This window comes from Carassius gibelio, chromosome B23 (assembly GCF_023724105.1).
Source record: "Carassius gibelio isolate Cgi1373 ecotype wild population from Czech Republic chromosome B23, carGib1.2-hapl.c, whole genome shotgun sequence".
In the NCBI taxonomy this organism is placed as follows: domain Eukaryota; kingdom Metazoa; phylum Chordata; class Actinopteri; order Cypriniformes; family Cyprinidae; genus Carassius; species Carassius gibelio.
This window is the reverse complement of record NC_068418.1, coordinates 14,038,157-14,058,178: the sequence shown is the minus strand read 5'-3', so window position 1 is coordinate 14,058,178 and position 20,022 is coordinate 14,038,157. Positions and strand designations below refer to the sequence as shown.

General features: G+C 37.1%; 1 protein-coding gene across 7 annotated transcripts; it reads right to left on the bottom strand.

The window, feature by feature from the left end:
• Positions 1 to 81: 81 nt before the first annotated feature.
• On the bottom strand, positions 82 to 19,986 carry flnb (filamin B, beta (actin binding protein 278)). Of its 7 annotated transcripts, none has more exons than XM_052594211.1 (43): positions 19,474 to 19,980; positions 17,883 to 18,131; positions 17,649 to 17,746; positions 17,415 to 17,532; positions 16,089 to 16,226; positions 15,867 to 15,993; positions 15,645 to 15,781; positions 14,104 to 14,297; positions 13,413 to 13,526; positions 13,180 to 13,323; positions 12,588 to 12,666; positions 11,894 to 12,006; positions 11,230 to 11,824; positions 11,040 to 11,148; positions 10,794 to 10,954; positions 10,109 to 10,210; positions 9,916 to 10,033; positions 9,637 to 9,830; positions 9,434 to 9,557; positions 8,709 to 8,872; positions 8,491 to 8,614; positions 8,200 to 8,396; positions 8,004 to 8,127; positions 7,753 to 7,931; positions 7,562 to 7,673; positions 7,319 to 7,455; positions 7,114 to 7,237; positions 6,742 to 6,908; positions 6,534 to 6,657; positions 6,360 to 6,405; positions 6,150 to 6,252; positions 5,934 to 6,074; positions 5,298 to 5,426; positions 4,799 to 4,972; positions 4,553 to 4,711; positions 4,183 to 4,386; positions 3,957 to 4,109; positions 3,180 to 3,302; positions 2,815 to 3,081; positions 2,551 to 2,688; positions 1,755 to 1,868; positions 1,470 to 1,664; positions 82 to 1,384 (listed from the first exon to the last, which is right to left on the bottom strand). In XM_052594211.1, exons 1-43 carry the CDS (start codon positions 19,787 to 19,789, stop codon positions 1,197 to 1,199), a joined length of 6,816 nt encoding a protein of 2,271 aa, XP_052450171.1. In that variant the 5' UTR covers positions 19,790 to 19,980; the 3' UTR covers positions 82 to 1,196. The 7 variants fall into 7 exon arrangements, 6 of the variants coding, with proteins under 6 accessions (XP_052450171.1, XP_052450172.1, XP_052450173.1 ...); XM_052594212.1 differs by having other exon boundaries at positions 10,794 to 10,951; XM_052594213.1 differs by having other exon boundaries at positions 11,248 to 11,824.
• Between the last annotated feature and the right edge of the window lie 36 nt (positions 19,987 to 20,022).

Sequence of the window (20,022 nt, the reverse complement as noted above, 5' to 3'; positions counted from 1 at the left end):
ATTATATCAAAGATACAGAGGTTTTTTTTTTTTTATAACAGACTGCTTTGAATTTCAAATAACATGGACATTTTCTTCAGATACGTTCCATTTGACATTTAAAGCCATTTAATTGTATTTATGTTCATTGCACATTTATATTGACATTTATTTTTTATTTGTACACGTTCTCAAGATGAAACCAGATCTAAAAGGCATCACTACATTTAGACCATTTTGAGAAAAGTTATGGAGTTGAAATTAAAATGAGTGATTTCACCCAGCCATCTAATTTAGTTTTGCATTACATTTAGTGAAAGGTAAATCTTGGAGAATAGATTTTAAAATTATAACATAAAAAATGTAATAAAATAAAACTAAGATTATAAAAATAATACAAAAAGATGTTAATACTTTTATTGAGCATGGATGCATTAAATTGACTTAAAAACAAAACAAACAAAAAAAAAAACTAAAAGGTAAATGAATGCTTTTCTTTTGGACTTTCCATTTATCAAAGAAACCAGAAAAATGCACAAAAACATGAAGCAGCACAACTGTTTATAATATCAATGATAATAAAAAATAAATGTTTTTTGAGCAGCAAATCAGCATATTAGACTAATTTATGAAGGATCATGTGATACTGAAGACTGGAGTAATGATGCTGAATATGTGACATTGGACCACACAACCAGTCATAAGGGTCAATTAATTTTTTTTTTTTGATTTCTACACATACTAAAAGCTGAATAAATAAACCTTCTATTGATGTATGGTTTGTCCGAGATACAACTATTTCTGAGGGTTCTGAGGGTTCAAAAAAAATAAAAAAAATAAAATTGAAATATTGAGAAAATTGCCAAATGAAGTCCTTAGCAATGCATATTACTAATCAAAAATTAAGGTTTGATATATTTGCAGTAGGGAATTTACAAAATATCTTTTTGTAATTTTTGGCATAAAAGAAAAATCTATAATTTTGACCCATACAATGTTTTTTGGCTATTGCTACAAATATACATTTCCTACTTCTAAATGGTTTTATGGTCCAGGGTCACATATATGAACATTATTATTATTATTTGCTATTTTACTGCATTTCTGATTAAGTGCATGCTTGGAAAGCACAGGAGACTTCTTAAAAAAACAAAACCCGACCAACCTCAAACTTTTGAACAGTAGTGTATACACACACATACACAGATGTAGGCATTTCACAGAACAGTAATATGGAATGGAGATCCAGGGATGTGTTCATCTCCCCACTTCACTGCTAATATGTATTTTCCTCTTTCTTTCACAGCATAGTTGATCCTGTACTGATGTCCGCCCACGTGAATGATTGACACCCGCTCGCAGGGGACGGTGGGGCCATGCATACCCACAAAGAGAAGGTTTCGTCCTACAACACAAAAGCAGCTGCACAGTTCTGAGAGAGACGCACATTTCTCTGGAGACATTACTCGCTAATGTCAAGCTGTACTCACCAGCTTTACTGCAGTCCACATAAAAAGTGTTTTTGCGTCCTAGAAAGCCCTTACTCAGGCCTGGGCCATGGCAGATGACTTTACTAGCATCAGACAGGAAAACTGGCTCAGCACTGCTGTCAGATGTTGTGTTTATCTCCATGTCTGACAGAGAGGGTCCCTCAGAACTGTTACACATCTGATTATGATCGATAGCTGGCAAAGAACAAAGTACCATCAGACCTACACAATTAAATATCTCCCATGCAAAATAGAAATGGTCTCCAAAACATTGCTAATTCATACCAGAGCCATTTTGTCCTTGCGTGAGATTCTTATCTGTGGCAGCACTGACAGACACATAGAAAGGGCTTTGAGAAACATGCTCCTCATCAAACATGACTGAAACCTCATAGTCACCTGCAAGAGAACAAATTCTGTAAATAGGTCTATAAATGTGCCCTCCCCTTCCTTAGAATATCATCAATTAATATGATGATGTTAAATGTACATTTATATAAAGTGTAAAGCAGGATGAATTCTGATTGGCTGTCAATATACTTATTGATAATTTTAACAATATTGTTCCTTTGTAAAGTGGATGTCGCTATTCTCAAACAATAAAAAAAAAAGTATAGTTAACATTATTGTTGTCATTTTAATTACTGTCCTTGGTTTGAATGGGAAAAGTCTTCATATATTGAATAAAGTACTAACTTACGTTTTGAAAATGATATTAAATAATGGAAAATTACACTGAAAAAAATTCACTCAGAAATTGCTAGTAAAGGGTGAAACTTTCAAGAAATCCTGAAATCCTAGTATTTTGTTGTAAAGCATGCTCCAATAATCCTTTTGTTTACATGTTTTTTTATTGTATTTATGTTTTTATCATAGTATCACAAATCTATTTTAAATGATTCAAAATGATTCCAGATCTCTAGTGACCATCGTTCTCCAGAATAGTGGATTTGATGAATTCTGTTATGTTTTTGGTATTAACTGGTTCGTCTTACTTTAAACCCTTTCATCCCATTCAATACAATTACAGATATTGTAATTGCAAAAACACAAATTTTTTAAAACCTTAGTCATTACCCACCAGGCTCTTGAGCCGTGTAGGACACAATGCAAGAACCATCCAGCTGATCGTCGAAGTGGAGCTCAATCTTTCCAGGACCCTCTACTGAGACAGACAGAGTTCCTGCTCCGGCCTCACGGGACCAAATATTAAAGTCAGCTGCAAAATGAAATCAGTACATACTTTTGAAATGACTCACAACTGACTTAGCCAGCTGACACAGAGTATGTAACAAAACACCTCACATTAACAAAAAACAGAACGTCAAAAATATTAGTGGGATACCTGGAACACTTGCTAAAGCTTTTTGAAGGCCTTGCCCCCACACCTGGACCTTTTCACATCCTCCCTGTCCAAGTGGGCCGACGGTGTACTGCAGTGGCCAGCCAGGGATTGTCTGATCTTGGATATTTACAGTCACATTATAAACTCCCATCTCTTTAGCTAGAAAGCTCACTGCATAGGTGTCACTGCCTGTGGCAACAACAACTGCCTCTCCTGGACGTCCCGAGGGCTCATGCACATAAGCAGACAGCATCTCAGCATCAGTACCTGTAATGAAAGGGAATGTATTTTTGTTAGCGGCACTGCAGAGTCCCGGAGAAGCCAGATAAAGGGCCTGGATTAGTGTGATGGGCTATTCATCTAACCTGGGACTTTGAAGGCTAAGCTGCATTCACTCCCAATGCTGGCAATATGAGTGGCTTTCTGGTTGTAGGTGATGTTCTCTCTCATAAGCCCACGGTCTGTCACCACAGCCGTAAAAGGACTCCCTGGTAAAGAGGAATATAATATTTATACATTTATTATACTTTACTCCAACTAATTTTGAAAAGGTAATATCAGAATTCTAATGTCCTCTAAAAATGGATTTTAAGAGCTTTTTTTTTTTTAAGTTATAACTTATATTAAATTTTTTTATAAATTTACCCAAAATATACAATATTTACAAATTCTTTATACACTATCTGTCAAAACTTTGGGGTTAGTATTTTTTTTTTTAAGAAGTTTCTTATGCTCACTGGATTTGTTTAATCGAAAGTACAGTAAAGAAAAGTATAATGTTATTAAATATTATAATTTTAAAATAAAAACAATATTCAATATTCCTTTTAATATATTTTAAGATGTAATCTATTCCTGTGATGGCAAAGCTGAATTTTAAGGAGCCATTACTCCAGAAATAATTTTATTATGTTGATTTAAAAAAGCTTAAGAAACATTTCTTATTATCGATGGAAAAAAATGAAAAAAAGTTGTGTGGCGTAATTTAAATTTTTTGGTGAAACTGTAAAACATGTTTGTTCAGGATAGTGTTTTTTTTTGGAAACATTAAAAATGTCTTTAACTTTCGATCAATTTAATGTGACCTTGTTAAATAAAAATACATACAAGTACATGTGCTTGCACAAGGCAGCTGTATTAACCTGGAATGTGTTCATCAGAGAATTTAATGGAGATTTTGTAATTCCCAGCCTTGATTGGGCAGTACGATATATTGCATGTTCCGTGCTCCAGCTCTTCAGTGTGAACATCTACCTTACTGGGACCCTCAATTACAACTGTTAGCCCACCATATCCTGTAGGATGCAAGTTTAGGGTAAAATCCATACTGTAAAATAAGTCAAATAACTGGACTAGATAGCAACATACCTGCATCCCAAGTGTCAACCACAAATTCAGATGTGCAGAAGGTGTGCCCTGTATGTAAGCCGGGGCCGAAGGCTTTCACCTTGCTGCTATCTCCCATCTCCGCCTGACTGATGGAAAGCGAGATGGGACTTTTGCTCACATGCTCACCGTCCTTCATGATGCTGACCAGATGCTCACCAGTTTCTCTGGGGATGAATGATACACCTGCATAACAAACAAGCACACCTCTGATGAAGTTTGACAGTGGCACTAAGGATGCTGGTGTCCTTGAGGTGATCAAATGCTAAAACGTATTTGTTGAGGCTTATTAATGCTTGTCATTTCATTTCTGCCCCAACTGCAGCTGTGTGCTCATTAATAGATGGCTCACCCAGATGGCTGTCAGGTTGTGTTCTCAGCAAACAGGGAACATTATTGCCTGCGGGTGACATGATGCTGGCTGAGAGCTGGCTTATATCGTCTTCAGTGATGTCCAGGGTAAAGTTAGCCGCACTGCCCAGTTTTACCTGTGACCTTCTCACATTTCCATCTGTATTGGGTTATAAAAACCATGCATCTTGTGATTTCAGCTTTGATCTGGTTTGATTTGGTTTGAGGGTTGGTGGGGTTTCCATACCGGCAATTCTGGACTTGAAGGGACTACCTCGGATAGGCACGTCATCATTTTGTATCTGGATCTCATAATCTCCAGGCTCAGTTGGGAAGTAACTCACAGTACAAGAGCCATCTTCATTGTCCAAGCAGCACACATCTGCCTCAGACGGACCCTCAATTGTGATGTCCAGCTCACCTAAAATAAGATAATAGCTCTAAGAATTATGCAACAGTTGGTGGTGAACCAAAACTTGTCAATGTGCAGACTCTAATGCACTCTGTTATAATGGCAATGAATGATATTTCATTATGCTTTGATAGCAGCAATGTTATTACTGTATTTTTGCTAATAAAGTTGATCCATTTCAGCACACTTTCCACTTGAATTTGTTGCTGTTCTCTGTTCTATTGACATGCAGTTGAGTGAAGTCAACTAATATTGGATGTACAAACAATATACAATACAACTGCACAAAAGTGTACACAGTCCGTTATTATGGGATCACAAAACAAACGCTCACTCGAGGCTGAATCTTCCTGACAGATGGTGAATGTTGCAGTCTCATCTGCAATTCCATACACAAGGCCACGTCCATAGGCCATAGTGCTGCGATTAGGAAGACTATTAGCATAATACTGCAGTGGAAGTTCTGCAGAAAGGAGAAAGAATGGGATTTAAACTGTTCTGACGGAGTAAATATCACAAATGTTGATTGCTGGGTGAAGTCAGTCAAAATTAATGCCATCATGCCAAATATATGGACGAAAAAAAGTAGTGGTTCTCATCCAAGAGCCCTTGGAAAACTATGACTTACAATGGTTAAAAATAAGACAAAACAAGCATTAAAATAAGGCAAAATAGCTAAAAATCAACACATCTTATTTTAATTATCCTCCAAAACAACCATAATTCATATATGAGGAAGTTTGAGTTCTATATCATAAAAATAAATGTAAAAAAAAAAAAGAAAAAGCATTATGGGTAAATTAAAGGATAAATTAAATCATATTAATATTGAATATATATTTTTGTAGTTATGCAAAGCTCTAAAATATTCTATGCTTATCCATTAAAGCATGATCAACTGTAAAGCAAACACTAAATATCTGATTTGGTTTGTTGACGAACTAAGTCCATATTTTCCACACAGACTAACCTGGTAGATCATTTCTGGATGATTTAATAAGTAGCTGGTGAAGACCCTCTTCTGAAGGATCAAACTTTAGCATGATGGTGCCGTCTTTGTTATCAATCACGCTGGGCTGTGCTGTCTTTCCAGACGGCGTGATCACCTCACCTGTGAATACCGTTCAAATAATGATGCAAGGCTGCGATTCTTCACATGAACAAGTGAATCTGGGTAACATCTCACCTGTAATTTCACCTTCACTTAAGTCTGATGGCAGCACTATATCACATGATAGAAACCCTGCTTGATTAATGGCTCCAAGAGGAATTACATTTCTGCCCTCAACCTGATGAGAAATAATGAAGATGTTAAAGACATCCAGGGTGCGAAATGTCTCAAGGACATCATTAAACAGATTGAAATGAACCTTGAGGAAGCTTCACACATTCATACCTTGTTTTGAAAACCTTGAGGTTTGCATGATGACGGCAGCTGGTGACTATAATTCATGTCAGTTAATTAAGGGATAAACAAAGCACAAATTAGTGAAAAATAAATAAGGATATTGAGATAGAATTAATAATGTATATGGTTTAGATAGAAACTGGACTGTGATAAACTTCTTACTTTTGAAAATCCTCCTCACTGGGATCTCTGATAGCGGAGGAGTGCAAGCCTTCAGCAGAGGATGTGTGATTTACAGCATTGATCTTGTTCTCATTATTTAACCCTTTAACAAGTTTTGTACTGCCTGCAAAATCAATACCACAATAAACAAGGTTTCTGTGTCAATATCAGATGATTATATAATCAGATCATATAATCAGGGGCTCACCATCGGCTTTCATAGGGTCAATCTCCGGGGCCTCGCTAGTCTTGCAGCAAGTTGTGAAAGTCCGAGGAGTTTGAGCACAGATATCTCCCTTTAATTGTCCGCCACAAACCTCAGTTGCATTGGATACATGTTGATCCTTTACAGGCAGGACATGGAATCTCAGAGCACTGAAAAGCAAATAGAATGAAAGACTGTCAAATTATTTTTAGCCGTTGTTATTAATAGATTTATTTGAAATAATACTTGAACATACATAAACATACTTTCCATGATCATACTTTTCAGTTGGCCTAGATTTCTAAAAATCCTTTCTTTGTATTGGTCTTAAGTAATATTCTAATTTTCTGAGATACTGAACACATTCATTCTTACTTGCAATATGACTCATCATCAACATATTTGACCATCAAGGAATGAAGACCTTCTATGTTTGGAGAATATTTAACGGAGTAAGTCCCATCTGCGTTTTCTTTAACCTCTGTCAGTTCAGTCTTTCCTGTAGATACGAAGCTTTGACAATTACACAAGATACAGCAATACAAATCTGATTCGTCTCTGAAGAGAAGCGGATCCTCACCGTTGGGGGAGATCATCAGCGCACACTCAGGGGGCTTCCCAGATTTACTGCAGCCGATTTTGAACGACTGAGGGATTGGAGCACAAATCTTTGGTTCTGTATGTCCAACTGTAAAGTCTTCCGGGATCTCAGAGATGCTGAGACACAAATAAGACACCAAATATTTTTAGTAGATCTATAGAAATGACTAAATGTCTTACAGGTAATCGTACATAAATCAGACTCATTAAATTACCAATTTACCTTCTTAAAGTCTCTTCATTGATGTATTTATCCATAACAGAATTACAGCCCTCCATATCCGGTGAACAAGTTCTGTCCTTGTTTTCCATCACATCTGCAAGTTCGATTGAACCTACATGCAAAAACCCCATGTAACTGATAACCCTATCAAACATCCTGCCATGCAAATGCCAGCAATATTTTAAACTCACGGTTGGGAGCATTAGCGGTCATTGTGGCGACAGTCTCTGGTTCCACACTGCAGCCATTAGCAAGTATCTGAGGAGCTTTAGCGTGGACACTTTCCTCCTGACTCCAACCTTCCTCTTTGTTTAAGACATCTTTAACACTGCTACCAGAGTGAGAAGGTATTGCATGAAACCTGAGAAGACTGAAAGATAGCCTGAAATAAGAACCTGTGGACATGGAATGCATGTATTGGGTGGCTACCAACTAAAACTACCTTCTAAAGGAATCATCATTGGTATATTTGACCATAATTGAGTGAGATCCTTCAGCAGAAGAGGAGTATGACACCAAGTATGTGTCATCTCCATTGTCTTTTGCATTTAATAGCTTGATTGTTCCTGCAAAGGGAAATAATGAGTCAAATTCTGTTGTAAACATTACATAATAGATCCTCTCCATTACTTTCTCACCATCAGGTGTAACAACAGCTACAGTCTCTGGCGGCTCTCCAGTGCTACTGCCATTGATTGTGAAGGTCTGAGGAGTGTTTACACACACTTGTGCCTCTAAGCCCAATTCCAAAACTGCAGTACCATTCCTAAAGCCTTTACCTCCACAGTGTTTATCATCAGAATTAGGCACAGGCAACACATGAAAGTGGAAAGGACTGTAAATGAACAATAACATGCATCAAATTTCTCTACTGGACACAACCTATGCATTTAATCTATATTTTGTGCCCATGAATGCAATGCTCATACCTGCAAAAGGAATGGTCTTCAGCATATTTGACCATCAGAGAATGAAGGCCTTCCATTGAAGGAGTGTAGTTTACAGTGTATGTCCAATCGCCATTGTCTTCAACCTCTATCGTCTCAGTCAAGCCTTTATTTAATGATGAACAAAAGGTGCAACTTAACACTTGTAACTGAAATATTGAATTAGTAGTTATGATCTAATATTATACATGGTGTAATACCATCTGGTGTCATTATGGCAACAAACTGTGGGACTTTTCTTGTGCAGGTGCAGTCGACAGTAAATGTTTGAGGACGCCAGGCACACACCCCTGATGTCAGACCTGGACCTGATACATCAACTTGAGCAGTGTCATCTATTGGCAACACTTCAAACTTGAAATGTCTGTATAAAAAAATAATAATAATTAGATTATATATATATATATATATATATATATTAGGGATGCACGATAATATCGGCACAACATCGGTATCGGCCGATAAAAGCTTAAAATGACCATTATCAGTATCGGCCGATATGAATATTTCTGCCGATGAGCCAAACCGATATTCTCCAAGTGAAATAATTGACCTGTTTTTCAGATGTGAATGTCTGTCTACATTTGTAAAATAATAAATTTATGGTAGAATCAGTACAGAAGACATACATGGATTTCTCTTCAGTAAAATTAAAGTTTAAATATATCAGTATATATTTGTATATATATCGATATCGGTATCGGCATCGGCCAAAATTATTTAGAAAATATGTTTTGTTTAAATTACCATTTAGTATAACTATATTTAAGTTAATAGTTTAGTTAACTATTTTTAAACAATTTTTTTTTAAGAGATGCTACTCAAAGTAAAAATAAACAAAACAAACAAAAAACATTTGACCTTGGAATAAACATATAGCCCACAAAATTTAACATTCCCTGCAACAACAAAAAACAGGTCTCACCGATTAAAGCTCTCATCATTTGTGAATTTCACCATTAACAAATGACAGCCATCCATGGTGGGCAAATAGACAACAGTATAAGTGCCATCTCCACTGTCTGTCACCTCCAGAAGCTCGAAGGAACCTACAGTGCAAACATTCAAAGCTTCTCAAAAATGATTTTCCCAACGCTTGCAAGCTTAAACATTTTACTTTGTGCTCACCATCGGGTCTCACCACAGCAACAGTCTCTGGTGTTTCTCCACTGCTACTACAGTCAATCGTAAAACTTTGAGGGGTTTTACCACAGATTCCACCTTTAAAACCAGGAACAATCACCTCTGCCATATCCCCACCACAAGCTGAGGGATTCTCTGTATTACGCTCACGGCTAGGCAGTGTTTGGAACTGGATGGGACTACAATTAAAACAGTTGAGGATATAGGTGTTCAGATAATTGTCATATAACATTGTTTTAGATTGAAAAATATATATAATCTAACCTGCTGCTTCCACAAGGTCTCTGAGGATCTATGAAGGAATCTGTGTCTTCCACTGATGGAGGTGGACTTGACCTGTAAATCCCTTGTCCGCTGTATTTGATTTCTGGCACTTCAGTACCTGTGCCAAATGTGTAGACATGACTTCTTGCGTTGGACACATTTAATGTCAAGAAAAAAAAATACAAATACTTACCATGGGTATCGGTATTTGAAGATACACAGATCCCTGACTGCAGACAGACTCCAGAGTCCACAGTACTTGAAACATCCTTCACTGATGCAATAAATGGACTTCCTGTTTAATTTAGACAACATTTGTGTAAAACATCAATTTCATTTAAGTGTGCATGCATGTGTGAACGTATATATATATATATATATATATATATATATATATATATGTGTGTGTGTGTGTGTGTGTGTGTGTGTGTGTGTGTGTGTGTGTGTGTGTGTGTGTGTGTGTTAATAAAAAATGTTAGCAACACTGCGATCATCATGGTGAGAAAAAAGTGGATAACAAATGTCATACAATCAACAAAACTATATACAATATATCGGTTTAATTCAAGACAAAATTCTAAGTTTGATTAATTCTGATTCACTTCCTGTCAACTCGGAGCTTTACTATCATTATAAAAGGCGAATTCACCAGTCAAACAATTCTCTCAATAAAAATAGTTTATTTACATTAAAGAATTTTACATGAAAAATATTTTAATAATGATTCAATATTAATGACCTAAATATAACCTAGTAAAAGCAACTTGATCATACCTAGAACTGAAATGATACTTTCTTGTGCTAGGAATGATTTCATATAATAGAAGTAAATAAAATAAAGGAAAATAGCAATTGTTTCTGGTGAATGTAAAGCTGACCTGGAATGTGGTTCTCTCCACAGGTAATGGTGACCTTATAGTCACCAGGCACTGAAGGAGTATATTCCACATTATAAATGCCTTCATCGCTGTCTTCACATGTCACCTGACACTCAGACGGACCCTCCACTGTTATGTCCAAATCACCAACTGAAGATCTGCTGAGAAAGAGAAGCATTATGGATCAAATGGGGTTGCCAGTCGTTTTTGGCTCTGAATGCATATTTGAAATTAACTTCCTCTTACCTGGCATTTACACGAAACACATTAGGATGTCCAGTCAGGCCCTTTTGGAGACCCAAACCATTTGCAACAACTTGACATGTATCAGTTTCCCAATCACTAGCCACAACGCCTGAAACAACAGAACGGACGAGAAGACAAAGTCAAGAAAACAAATATAATCTGAATTCAAAACAATGGCAATGGGACAAACCTATAGGGGTCTTTTCACCTCGTCTGCTCACTTTTACATGGCTTTTGTAGGCCTTTGGATTAACCATAACTTTACGAAAGGGCACCTCCTTTTCTCCATATTTCAGAAGCAGCGTATATACGCCTCCAGTTAGAGGCACATAAACCGCTGTGTAGGTGCCGTCTTCATTCTCCTTCACTTCTGTTTGGACAATGACTCCTGAGTCGGAGACAGCCTGCACAGATGGAGCTCCAGATCCTGCCATTGGGCAGTTTATATTTACAATGCAAGGTTCACCGACTCTCCCCTGTAGCAGATCAAGGTCTGTAGCCAAAACCTTAGAGGGGTCAATCGGCTTCTTTATAACAGGCTGGAATGGAGAGCCAGTTATGTGAGAGTTGTCAAAAAGGACATTTATTTTATACATCCCATGCTCTTTGGGAAGGTAAAACACTGTACAAGTGCCATCTTGATTGTCCAGACATTGGAGAGTAACTTCACAGGGTCCATCCACTCTTATGGCAAGTCTTCCACTGCCTGCTCTGCTTGTGTCAATGATGAACTCAGCCTGTTCTCCAACAAAACCTTCTTTTAGGCCTGGACCATGAGCTCTTACCTGAAGAAACAAACAACATCTGATACTACACTACTCAAGTGAATACACAAAATGCGTAAGCCTCAATACCTTTGAGGCATCGGCTTGGATGTTTGATGGGCTGATTATGTTCATAACAAGCTCTCCATGGCCTCCAGGCCGTACGTTCTCTGGGAAGTCTTCATCAAGGTCCATCTCGTCATCTGAACACAATCATATCAATTAAAATAAAAAAATCAGAGACATTAATAGCACTATATTTACAATTAAGAGGTGATATTACTTTTTGATAATTTAATAATAATAATTAAGTGATTTAATTTAAAATATATATTATTAATAAATTATATATCAGTTGTGGGTTCAATTCCCAGGGAACACATTAGGTAAAAAATGTAATCCTGAATGCACTGTAAGTCGCTTTAGATAAAAGCATCTGCTAAATGCATAAATATAATTTCATTTTAATTTAAATAACTTTAAAGTTAAAGTTTAAAATAAAGTTTACCGCCCCCCTACCCCCAAATTTTATATTTTTTATCAATGATTTATTTGATTATTGCATTTTTACACATCCATAAAATAAAAATCTGTAGCTGCATATTTATATTTGGATCTATTATTTTTTATCAATTTGAAATTCGATTGTTCCGTACACTAAGTTGTGTGAAGAGTCTTCAAAATTTCTCCTTTTGCATTCCACCATACAGGTCTGGAATAACATGACAATGAATAAATGATGATAACATTTTGATTAAAAAAAAGACTGTTTCTTTACACTGACCAGAGTAATACACTTCCGAGCCATCTGGTTTAAACCAGACTGGGCTACAAGGTGTAATCTTAATCTTGCGAGGTGTCACCTGAAAGAGCAATGATGCAGAGATCATACAAAACTTTTCAGCGCAGCAATTACAGGCTTCCAAAGAACTGAAGATTACGTTTTTTTTAGTGCTCATTTTAGTGCTTGTTTTTTTATTATACATTTCTTCACATGTGATTTCAATAAGCATAGTTTCATTCCCTCTTGACAGAGGCAATGCCAGTACAAATAGAGTAATAAACATCCTTTTACATTCCTGTGAGCTCTGGCTGCAGCATTAAGCAGCAGTACATCATCACCAGACAGGTTTAAAGCCACTGCGAGATCAAATGGAATTTCATAAGGCAACAGATGCTGGAACATTAATGCAACATGATGCAAACCAAATTGGGGAACATGTGTCTTCTCTAACTTCATTAGATCATGTAAATGAAATGCATCAGAATGAGCTTCAGTTGTTATTGTTGTACATCACATTCTCAGCTTTACATTTCCCACTTCATATTATACGATCATGTTTAAAACATTTTTCAAGACCAATATATGCACTCACAATGAAAGGACTCCCGGGAACCATGACTCCTCCCCAAGCCACAGCAATGGTGTGTTTGGAGAGAGATGACGGGATGTAGGAGCAGACAAAGACACCAGATTGTTCAGAAGCAACAATGACATCTACACACTCTCCATCTGCTCTCTGTGAAGAAGTCAAATCACTCTGAATATTATAATTGCTTTCAATTTAAATGTGAAGAACAATCATAAATATTTTACTGCATTTAATACCTGAGCATAAACTTTAAGTTCTCCTTCACCAGCTCGCCTGGTATCTACTGTGAATTTGGTTTGAAGGTTCACTATGCAGCCGGTTTGGGAAACACCTGGTCCTTCTACTGTCACCTAAAACCCAACATGCATAACTAATGAAATAATTTCACATCTAATGAAAACATCTCCTTCATATAAAATGGATCTCTCTGAAAAGAGCAAGGGCTCTCACACTAGACATGTCTGCAAAACGGATAGTTCACAAAAAATGAAAATTCTGTCATTAATTACTCCCCATCATGTTGTTTCAAACCCGTAAGTCCTTCGTTCATCTTCTAAACACAAATTAAGATATTTTTGATGAAATCCTAGAGCTTTCTTTCATAGTCAGGAACACAACTGACACATTCAAGGCATAGAAAGGACATTGTTAAAATAGTACACATGTGACAATTTTATGAAGCTATGAGAATACTTTTTGTGCACAAAGATCTTTTAACAATGTCCTTACTACTTTTCGGGGCCTTGAACGTGGTAGCTGCATTGCGGTCAATGAAGGGTAAGAAAGCTCTGGGATTTCATCAAAAATATCTTCATTTGTTTTCCAAAGATGAATGTCTTTGGAACGACTTGATGGTGAGTAATTACTCACAGAATTTTCATTTTTGGGTGAATTATCCCTTTAATAGGTGAGAATATAGTATTTTACCTTTTCAGGGTGGAAGTCTTTTCTCTTAGGTCTGATGGAGGTCATGAAGGGACTGTCCTGGATTTCTTCATCGTCACACATTACGTGTACAGCATACTCACCGGCCTCAGTTGACCAGAACCGCACAAGGCAGGAGCCATCATTACGGTCATCACACTCAATCTTTGCCTTAGATGGACCTTCAATGGCAAAACCTTGCAAATATAATTGGTAAAGTATAAATTAGCTGTACCATTTTGTTAGTAGTACATTTTATCTGAAGGTATAAATTAACTGTTCCTTTTTGATGGTAATTAATGTTAACTGTTTTACATAACACAAAGCAAAACACAACACAACACAACTCAACATAACATATGTTCAGGTGTGATTTTGGCCCATTCTTCCACACAAATGGTCTTCAAATCTTGAATGTTCCATGGGCCTCTTCTATGAACTCTAATCTTTAGTTCTTTCCATAGATGTTCTGTTGGAATCAAGTCAGGTGATTGGCTGGGCCATTCTAGCAGCTTTACTTTCTTTCTCTGAAACCAACTGAGAGTTTCCTTGGCTGTGTTTGGGATCATTGTCTCGCTGGAATGTCCACCCTCGTTTCATCTTTATCATCTTTGTAGATGGCAGCAGATTTCAATGTCTCGGTACATTTTTCCATTCATCCTTCCTTCAATTATCTGAATTTTGCTAGTGCTACACCATGAAGTTTTGGGGTGATGTGTAGTGCCATTTGACCTCCAGACATGGTGTGTATAATGGCATCCAAAGAGTACAAATTTGGTCTCATCTGACCAGACTAATTCCTCCCAGTATTTCACAGGCTTGTCTAAATGTTGTGCAGCAAACTTTAAACAAGCTTTTTCATTCAGCAATATACAGGCCATGGCGGTTAAGTGCATTACTTTTTGTATTCTTTGAAACAATTGCACCTGCTAATTCCAGGTCTTTCTAAAGATCTCCACAAGTGATCCTTGGCTCTTAGAAAACTCTTCTGATAGTTATTTTCACTGGTTGTGGCTGGTTTATGGTGAAGTCATGTTCTTTTCACTTCGAGATTATGGCCCCAACAGTGCTCACTTGAACATTCAGGAGTTTAGAGATCCTTCTGTAACCAATGCCATCAGTATATTTTGCAACAGTAAGGTTGTGAGAGCTCTTTGCTTTTACCCATCATGAAAGGTTTCTTGTGTGACAGTAGGTAATGAGACAACTTTTTATAGGCCATCAGTTGGGACTGAACCAACTAATATTAATTTCATTTTACAAAAGGCAGGATTGCTTTCTATTTACTGATATGTGTTTTTGCTCCTCCCTTTCTTCATGTGTTCAATACTTTTTCCCTGTGTCATTCAATTATATAACATATAACTTAATTTCAGAATTTATGTTTCCTTATTTTTTTCTTCTTTTCTTTGCATGTATGGAATACTCTGACTGTTAACGACATCTGGTGAAAATTCAACAGCACCTTTAGAAATATATTTACTGAGAAAAATATTGACGTGTTCAATATTTATTTTACCCGCTGTACATAAACATCCACTCACCCAGCATGCCCGAATCTGCACCAACGGATTCCACTAAGAAATCAGCTGACAAACCCACAGTCCCTCCCTCCAGTCCTGGTCCCCATGCCCGGATCTTCTGTGGCCCAGCTTTTGAACCAACATTGACTTTAAATGGGCTGTAACAGAAAAATAAGAAGCTTAATCTTCAAATTAAAATGAAATGTTAATGTTTATCAGCTATTATGTTAAATGAGAGCTAACCTCTTGGCAATGTGCTGACCAACCCAAGTGATCTCCACTGTGTGATCTCCTGTAGCAGTGGGTGTATATTCAAAGGTATATACACCTTCATGTGTGTCCTTCTGAGTAACAGCCACTTCCTTGCCATCTAAAAAACAGGATAACATTTTAGTTAGCCCTAACAGTGAATACCTAATTTTGTACAATCTTCATACAGATTATGAATAATGGACTATTACTCACTGGGGTCTCTAATATTGACCTCCAGATTTCCAGGCCCAGCTTTGTGGGTGTCCACCTTAAACTGGGCCAGCTGACCTACTCTTATGCCTTTGGACTGCAGTCCCCGTCCTGTGGCACGACAGGCTTTGGGTTTAGGCACTGAAAAAAAAAATATATATAGAAAGTGAGATTTTAAATTGCATGAGAGGGTGATAAAAAAAAAATTAATAAATGAAATGACACCCAAGATTCTCAAGGTTGTACACATTATGAAAATAACTGGATATTGGTAACTGACACATACCATGTCAATTACGTGTCATAACAACATCAAAGTGTTGACTGAAGGAGTGAGGCTGCAGGTGCGGCTGATATTGAGACCAATAACAGCACAACTGCAGATGTGATATTGCTTTTATACAACAGTTCATTAAAAATTAGTTAACATAACTATAGTTGACACCATGGCGTCTGATAATGTGTTTCAGTGTTTAAAAAGTGCATTCCAGTGCTGTGCTTTAAAATTACATTTTTGTAATCTTGATTTAAAGCTGCAGTAGGGAACTTTTGACGCTCTAGCGGTTAATAAACAGAACTGCTTGCGTCTTGCGGAAGAACATCGTAGCCGGAACTACTTCTCTCTGTTTATGTCTAAGAAGAATCACAAAGGTACTGGGTTACTCCGCCGCTGTACCCCCGAAGCAATCTAAAATAGTCCAAATATAAACACTTATTATAGGTGCACCCGAGTGATTCAGGACAAGCTAAAAACACGGTTTGGAAAATGGATTCATGGTGTACTCGCTTATTATATACATTTTTCTACATTTTGAACACAAACAAAGTTACGGACCGGAGCTCTGATTGGTTATTTTTTACCGGGAGTGGTCTGTAACTGCAAATGGCAATAGGACCACTGGGAGGAGCCAGAGGAGCTTGATTTTTTCACAGATTATCTGTCTCATATTCTACTGTCAGGACATAATGACAGGTTTAATAAATATGTAAAAAATATATTTTAAGTTACCTACTGCAGCTTTAAGTGATGAAGGATTTTGATAATGATTAACAGGTTAAAACATTAAATAGATTGTATAATGTAATAAGTTTAATCACTTTAATAAAGTAATTGAAAGAGTTATCACATTTTAAATAAGGTAACTTGTAATCTGTAACATTGTATTTGTTACATTTGCGAAGTAACCTTCTCAACACTGCGTATCAATAACCTGCAGAAACTTCTCTCATCAACAAATGTTTGATTATCATCATGATGCATCTTTTCCTATCATTATTCGTGACAACATCAAAAGACTAAACAGCAGGGGGGCTTATAATGTGCCCAACCTTTCTTTGGCTTGAGTGGAGCTCCAGGTTTCAGTCTGGCTTTGGGGAAAAGTGAGAGGTATGTCATCACTGACTGCTCATCCACAGCTGGATCAAGAATCTCCTCTGGGGCTATGAGCTTGATAAAGTTAATTATAGATATGTAAAAAAAAAAAATAATAATAAAAAGGATTCACACAAATCAATCACTGAGAATGTTATCATGACTGGCCAGTCTATTCTGGGTGAACTCACCTGTGGAACGCCAAGCCAATCATCAGCTTGCTGCATGGCTTCTTTAGTGTTACTCACCCGATGCACTGTGTCCCAACTCTCCCAGTCAGGACACAAGCCTGCACAAAGCAGAACAATCATTTCGTAAGACAAAAACCTCTGGCAAAAGGCTTTTTTTTTTCAATACATACAAAAAGAAAGAGATCACATGACCACGGGGAGTTTAAAAAGCACTATATGAGAAACTTGGTTTACCTGGTGCCAGTCCATCCACTAATGCACCGAGGGCCTTGCCATCCTGCCAGTCCTGGCTGAAGTTAGTTATGGGCAGCTCAGGGACTTTGTTTTGGATCCATCCCAGAAGCCTCATCTCTGGAGTCAGTTTGGAGACTGATTCGTTTGCCTCATCCTCCCACACTGGGGTGGAGATGGAGTAATGCTGTATCAGGGTCCAGACTAGACCCAGGATCAGCTTCAAGTTCCCGTCCACTATGGCCTTACTGTCTGTATAAAGACAGTGAAGGTGTGTCTGTTTGTTCTTTTTATTTAGAGACCGTCACATGGCGATTTTACTTTTACATTTTTTTAATACACCAAATGCTTTTTGTCATTTATCCATGACATCCAAACAAGAGGGTTCAGCTGGGAACACTGTTCTAGTCCAGGAAACAGCTAATCGACTGAAGTGCCGTCCCCAATTTGACACTAGGACACTTTGACCCAATGACCACCCTCCCTAATTAGGGAAGGGGCCATGCACAGGAATTTATATGAAAAACATGTGGGACCAGCAATTCAGTTCATTATCTGTGAAGACTGAGCTCAACACCTGATGACGTCTTTCTGAAGAAATGCTAATGCTTTTCAGACAACAGACGCAGCTTATTGACATTACTGACCTTATATTCAGTATTTCTTATATTTTGTATTCTTCATTATGAATTCTTATTTTTATATATTTTCACTTTTCGTTTTACATTGTAGTTTATCTTATACATTTTGTAATTTCATTGTTTTTTTAATATTTATATTTAATGTTATTTTTACTTCTTTTTTTTTTTTTTTTTGGTCATTCTGGTACTTCAACTTAATTTTTAGTCAGTTGCCATGCAAACATTTCTAATTTCGAAGTTTTTTATCTCCTATTTACATTTATATTTTATTTCAGCTCAATTTCAATTAACAAAGACACATTTAATAGTTGTAGTTAACCATAACAACCCTGGCAGTCACATCATAATTGTACATGGAAATTAAACAATGTAAAGTGAATGTTTAGAGTAAAATTATTATAATCAAATGTTCACCTATGTGGCGTAATAGCCCTAGCTGCTGTAAGCAAGAAACTATGTTAACAGCATACAGACAATTATACTTGCTATTTTGCCTAATTAGTATAATTAAAGGTGAATCATGGCTTGTTCATTCTAATTTCATGCTTTTAATTAAAGGGGAGTATGAACATGGATTCATTTTAAAGTTAGCCCTGTTTATTCATGCAGTGCGTGCTTTGACATACTTGATATGTACCAAAAAAAAAAAAAAGTAAATAAATAAATCACTGCACAGTCTCTATGATATTACGGTTTACAAAAAATAAATTAAAAAAAGAAACGATTTTGGAAAGATGACTTTCACGATTCTCTCCAACTCATCTATTATTCTCCTGATTTATTTGGACTAGATCTGTAGATATTTTTGAACACGTGACTTTAAAACAGCAGATTGCTTCAATGTGAACTTCAGAAAACTAGATCTTTAAAATGCTGTACATATGGGTTAAATAAAAGCACTTGAGAAAGCTACTAATAAATTGTTGCGAACACCTTCTTTTGAACGAACTCACCTATAGACACCAACCTCACTTTTTCATGATCCAAAAACTCCAGAGCCACCGAAACATTGTCTAGCTTGAGCTGTCTGAAGGTTGGTCGCGTGTGGTACTTTCTAAACATCCTCTTATGGCTCAGTACCTCCAGCAGTGAGATAAGGATGAGGCCATCGCTCAGATCGAACTTGAGATCGCTGATCTGCAGCTCCACAGACTTCAGGTGTTCGTTGCACCAGCGCGTGAAGGTGTTTTTCTGGATCTTCTTCCATGGTGCATCATCTGCCAGGTTGATTGCAGCTGCAGTAACACTATATTTAAAATCACCCATCATTCTCTCTGATCAGTGTGGAGTCCAAAACCTTTTATACCAAACTGAGAACTGCAGTCTGAGAGCTGTGAAGCATGAAGCTTTCATGTAGCTTCGCTGGTGGTGGGAGTGCCCTACACCCCCCAATTCCGGCCCATAATTATGATCATACATCGCCTCTGAGAGCTGTTTTTACTCTGACATAAACCGTGTCATCATGCCGCAACCCCACATCGTGCAAAGGAATAATAAAAACA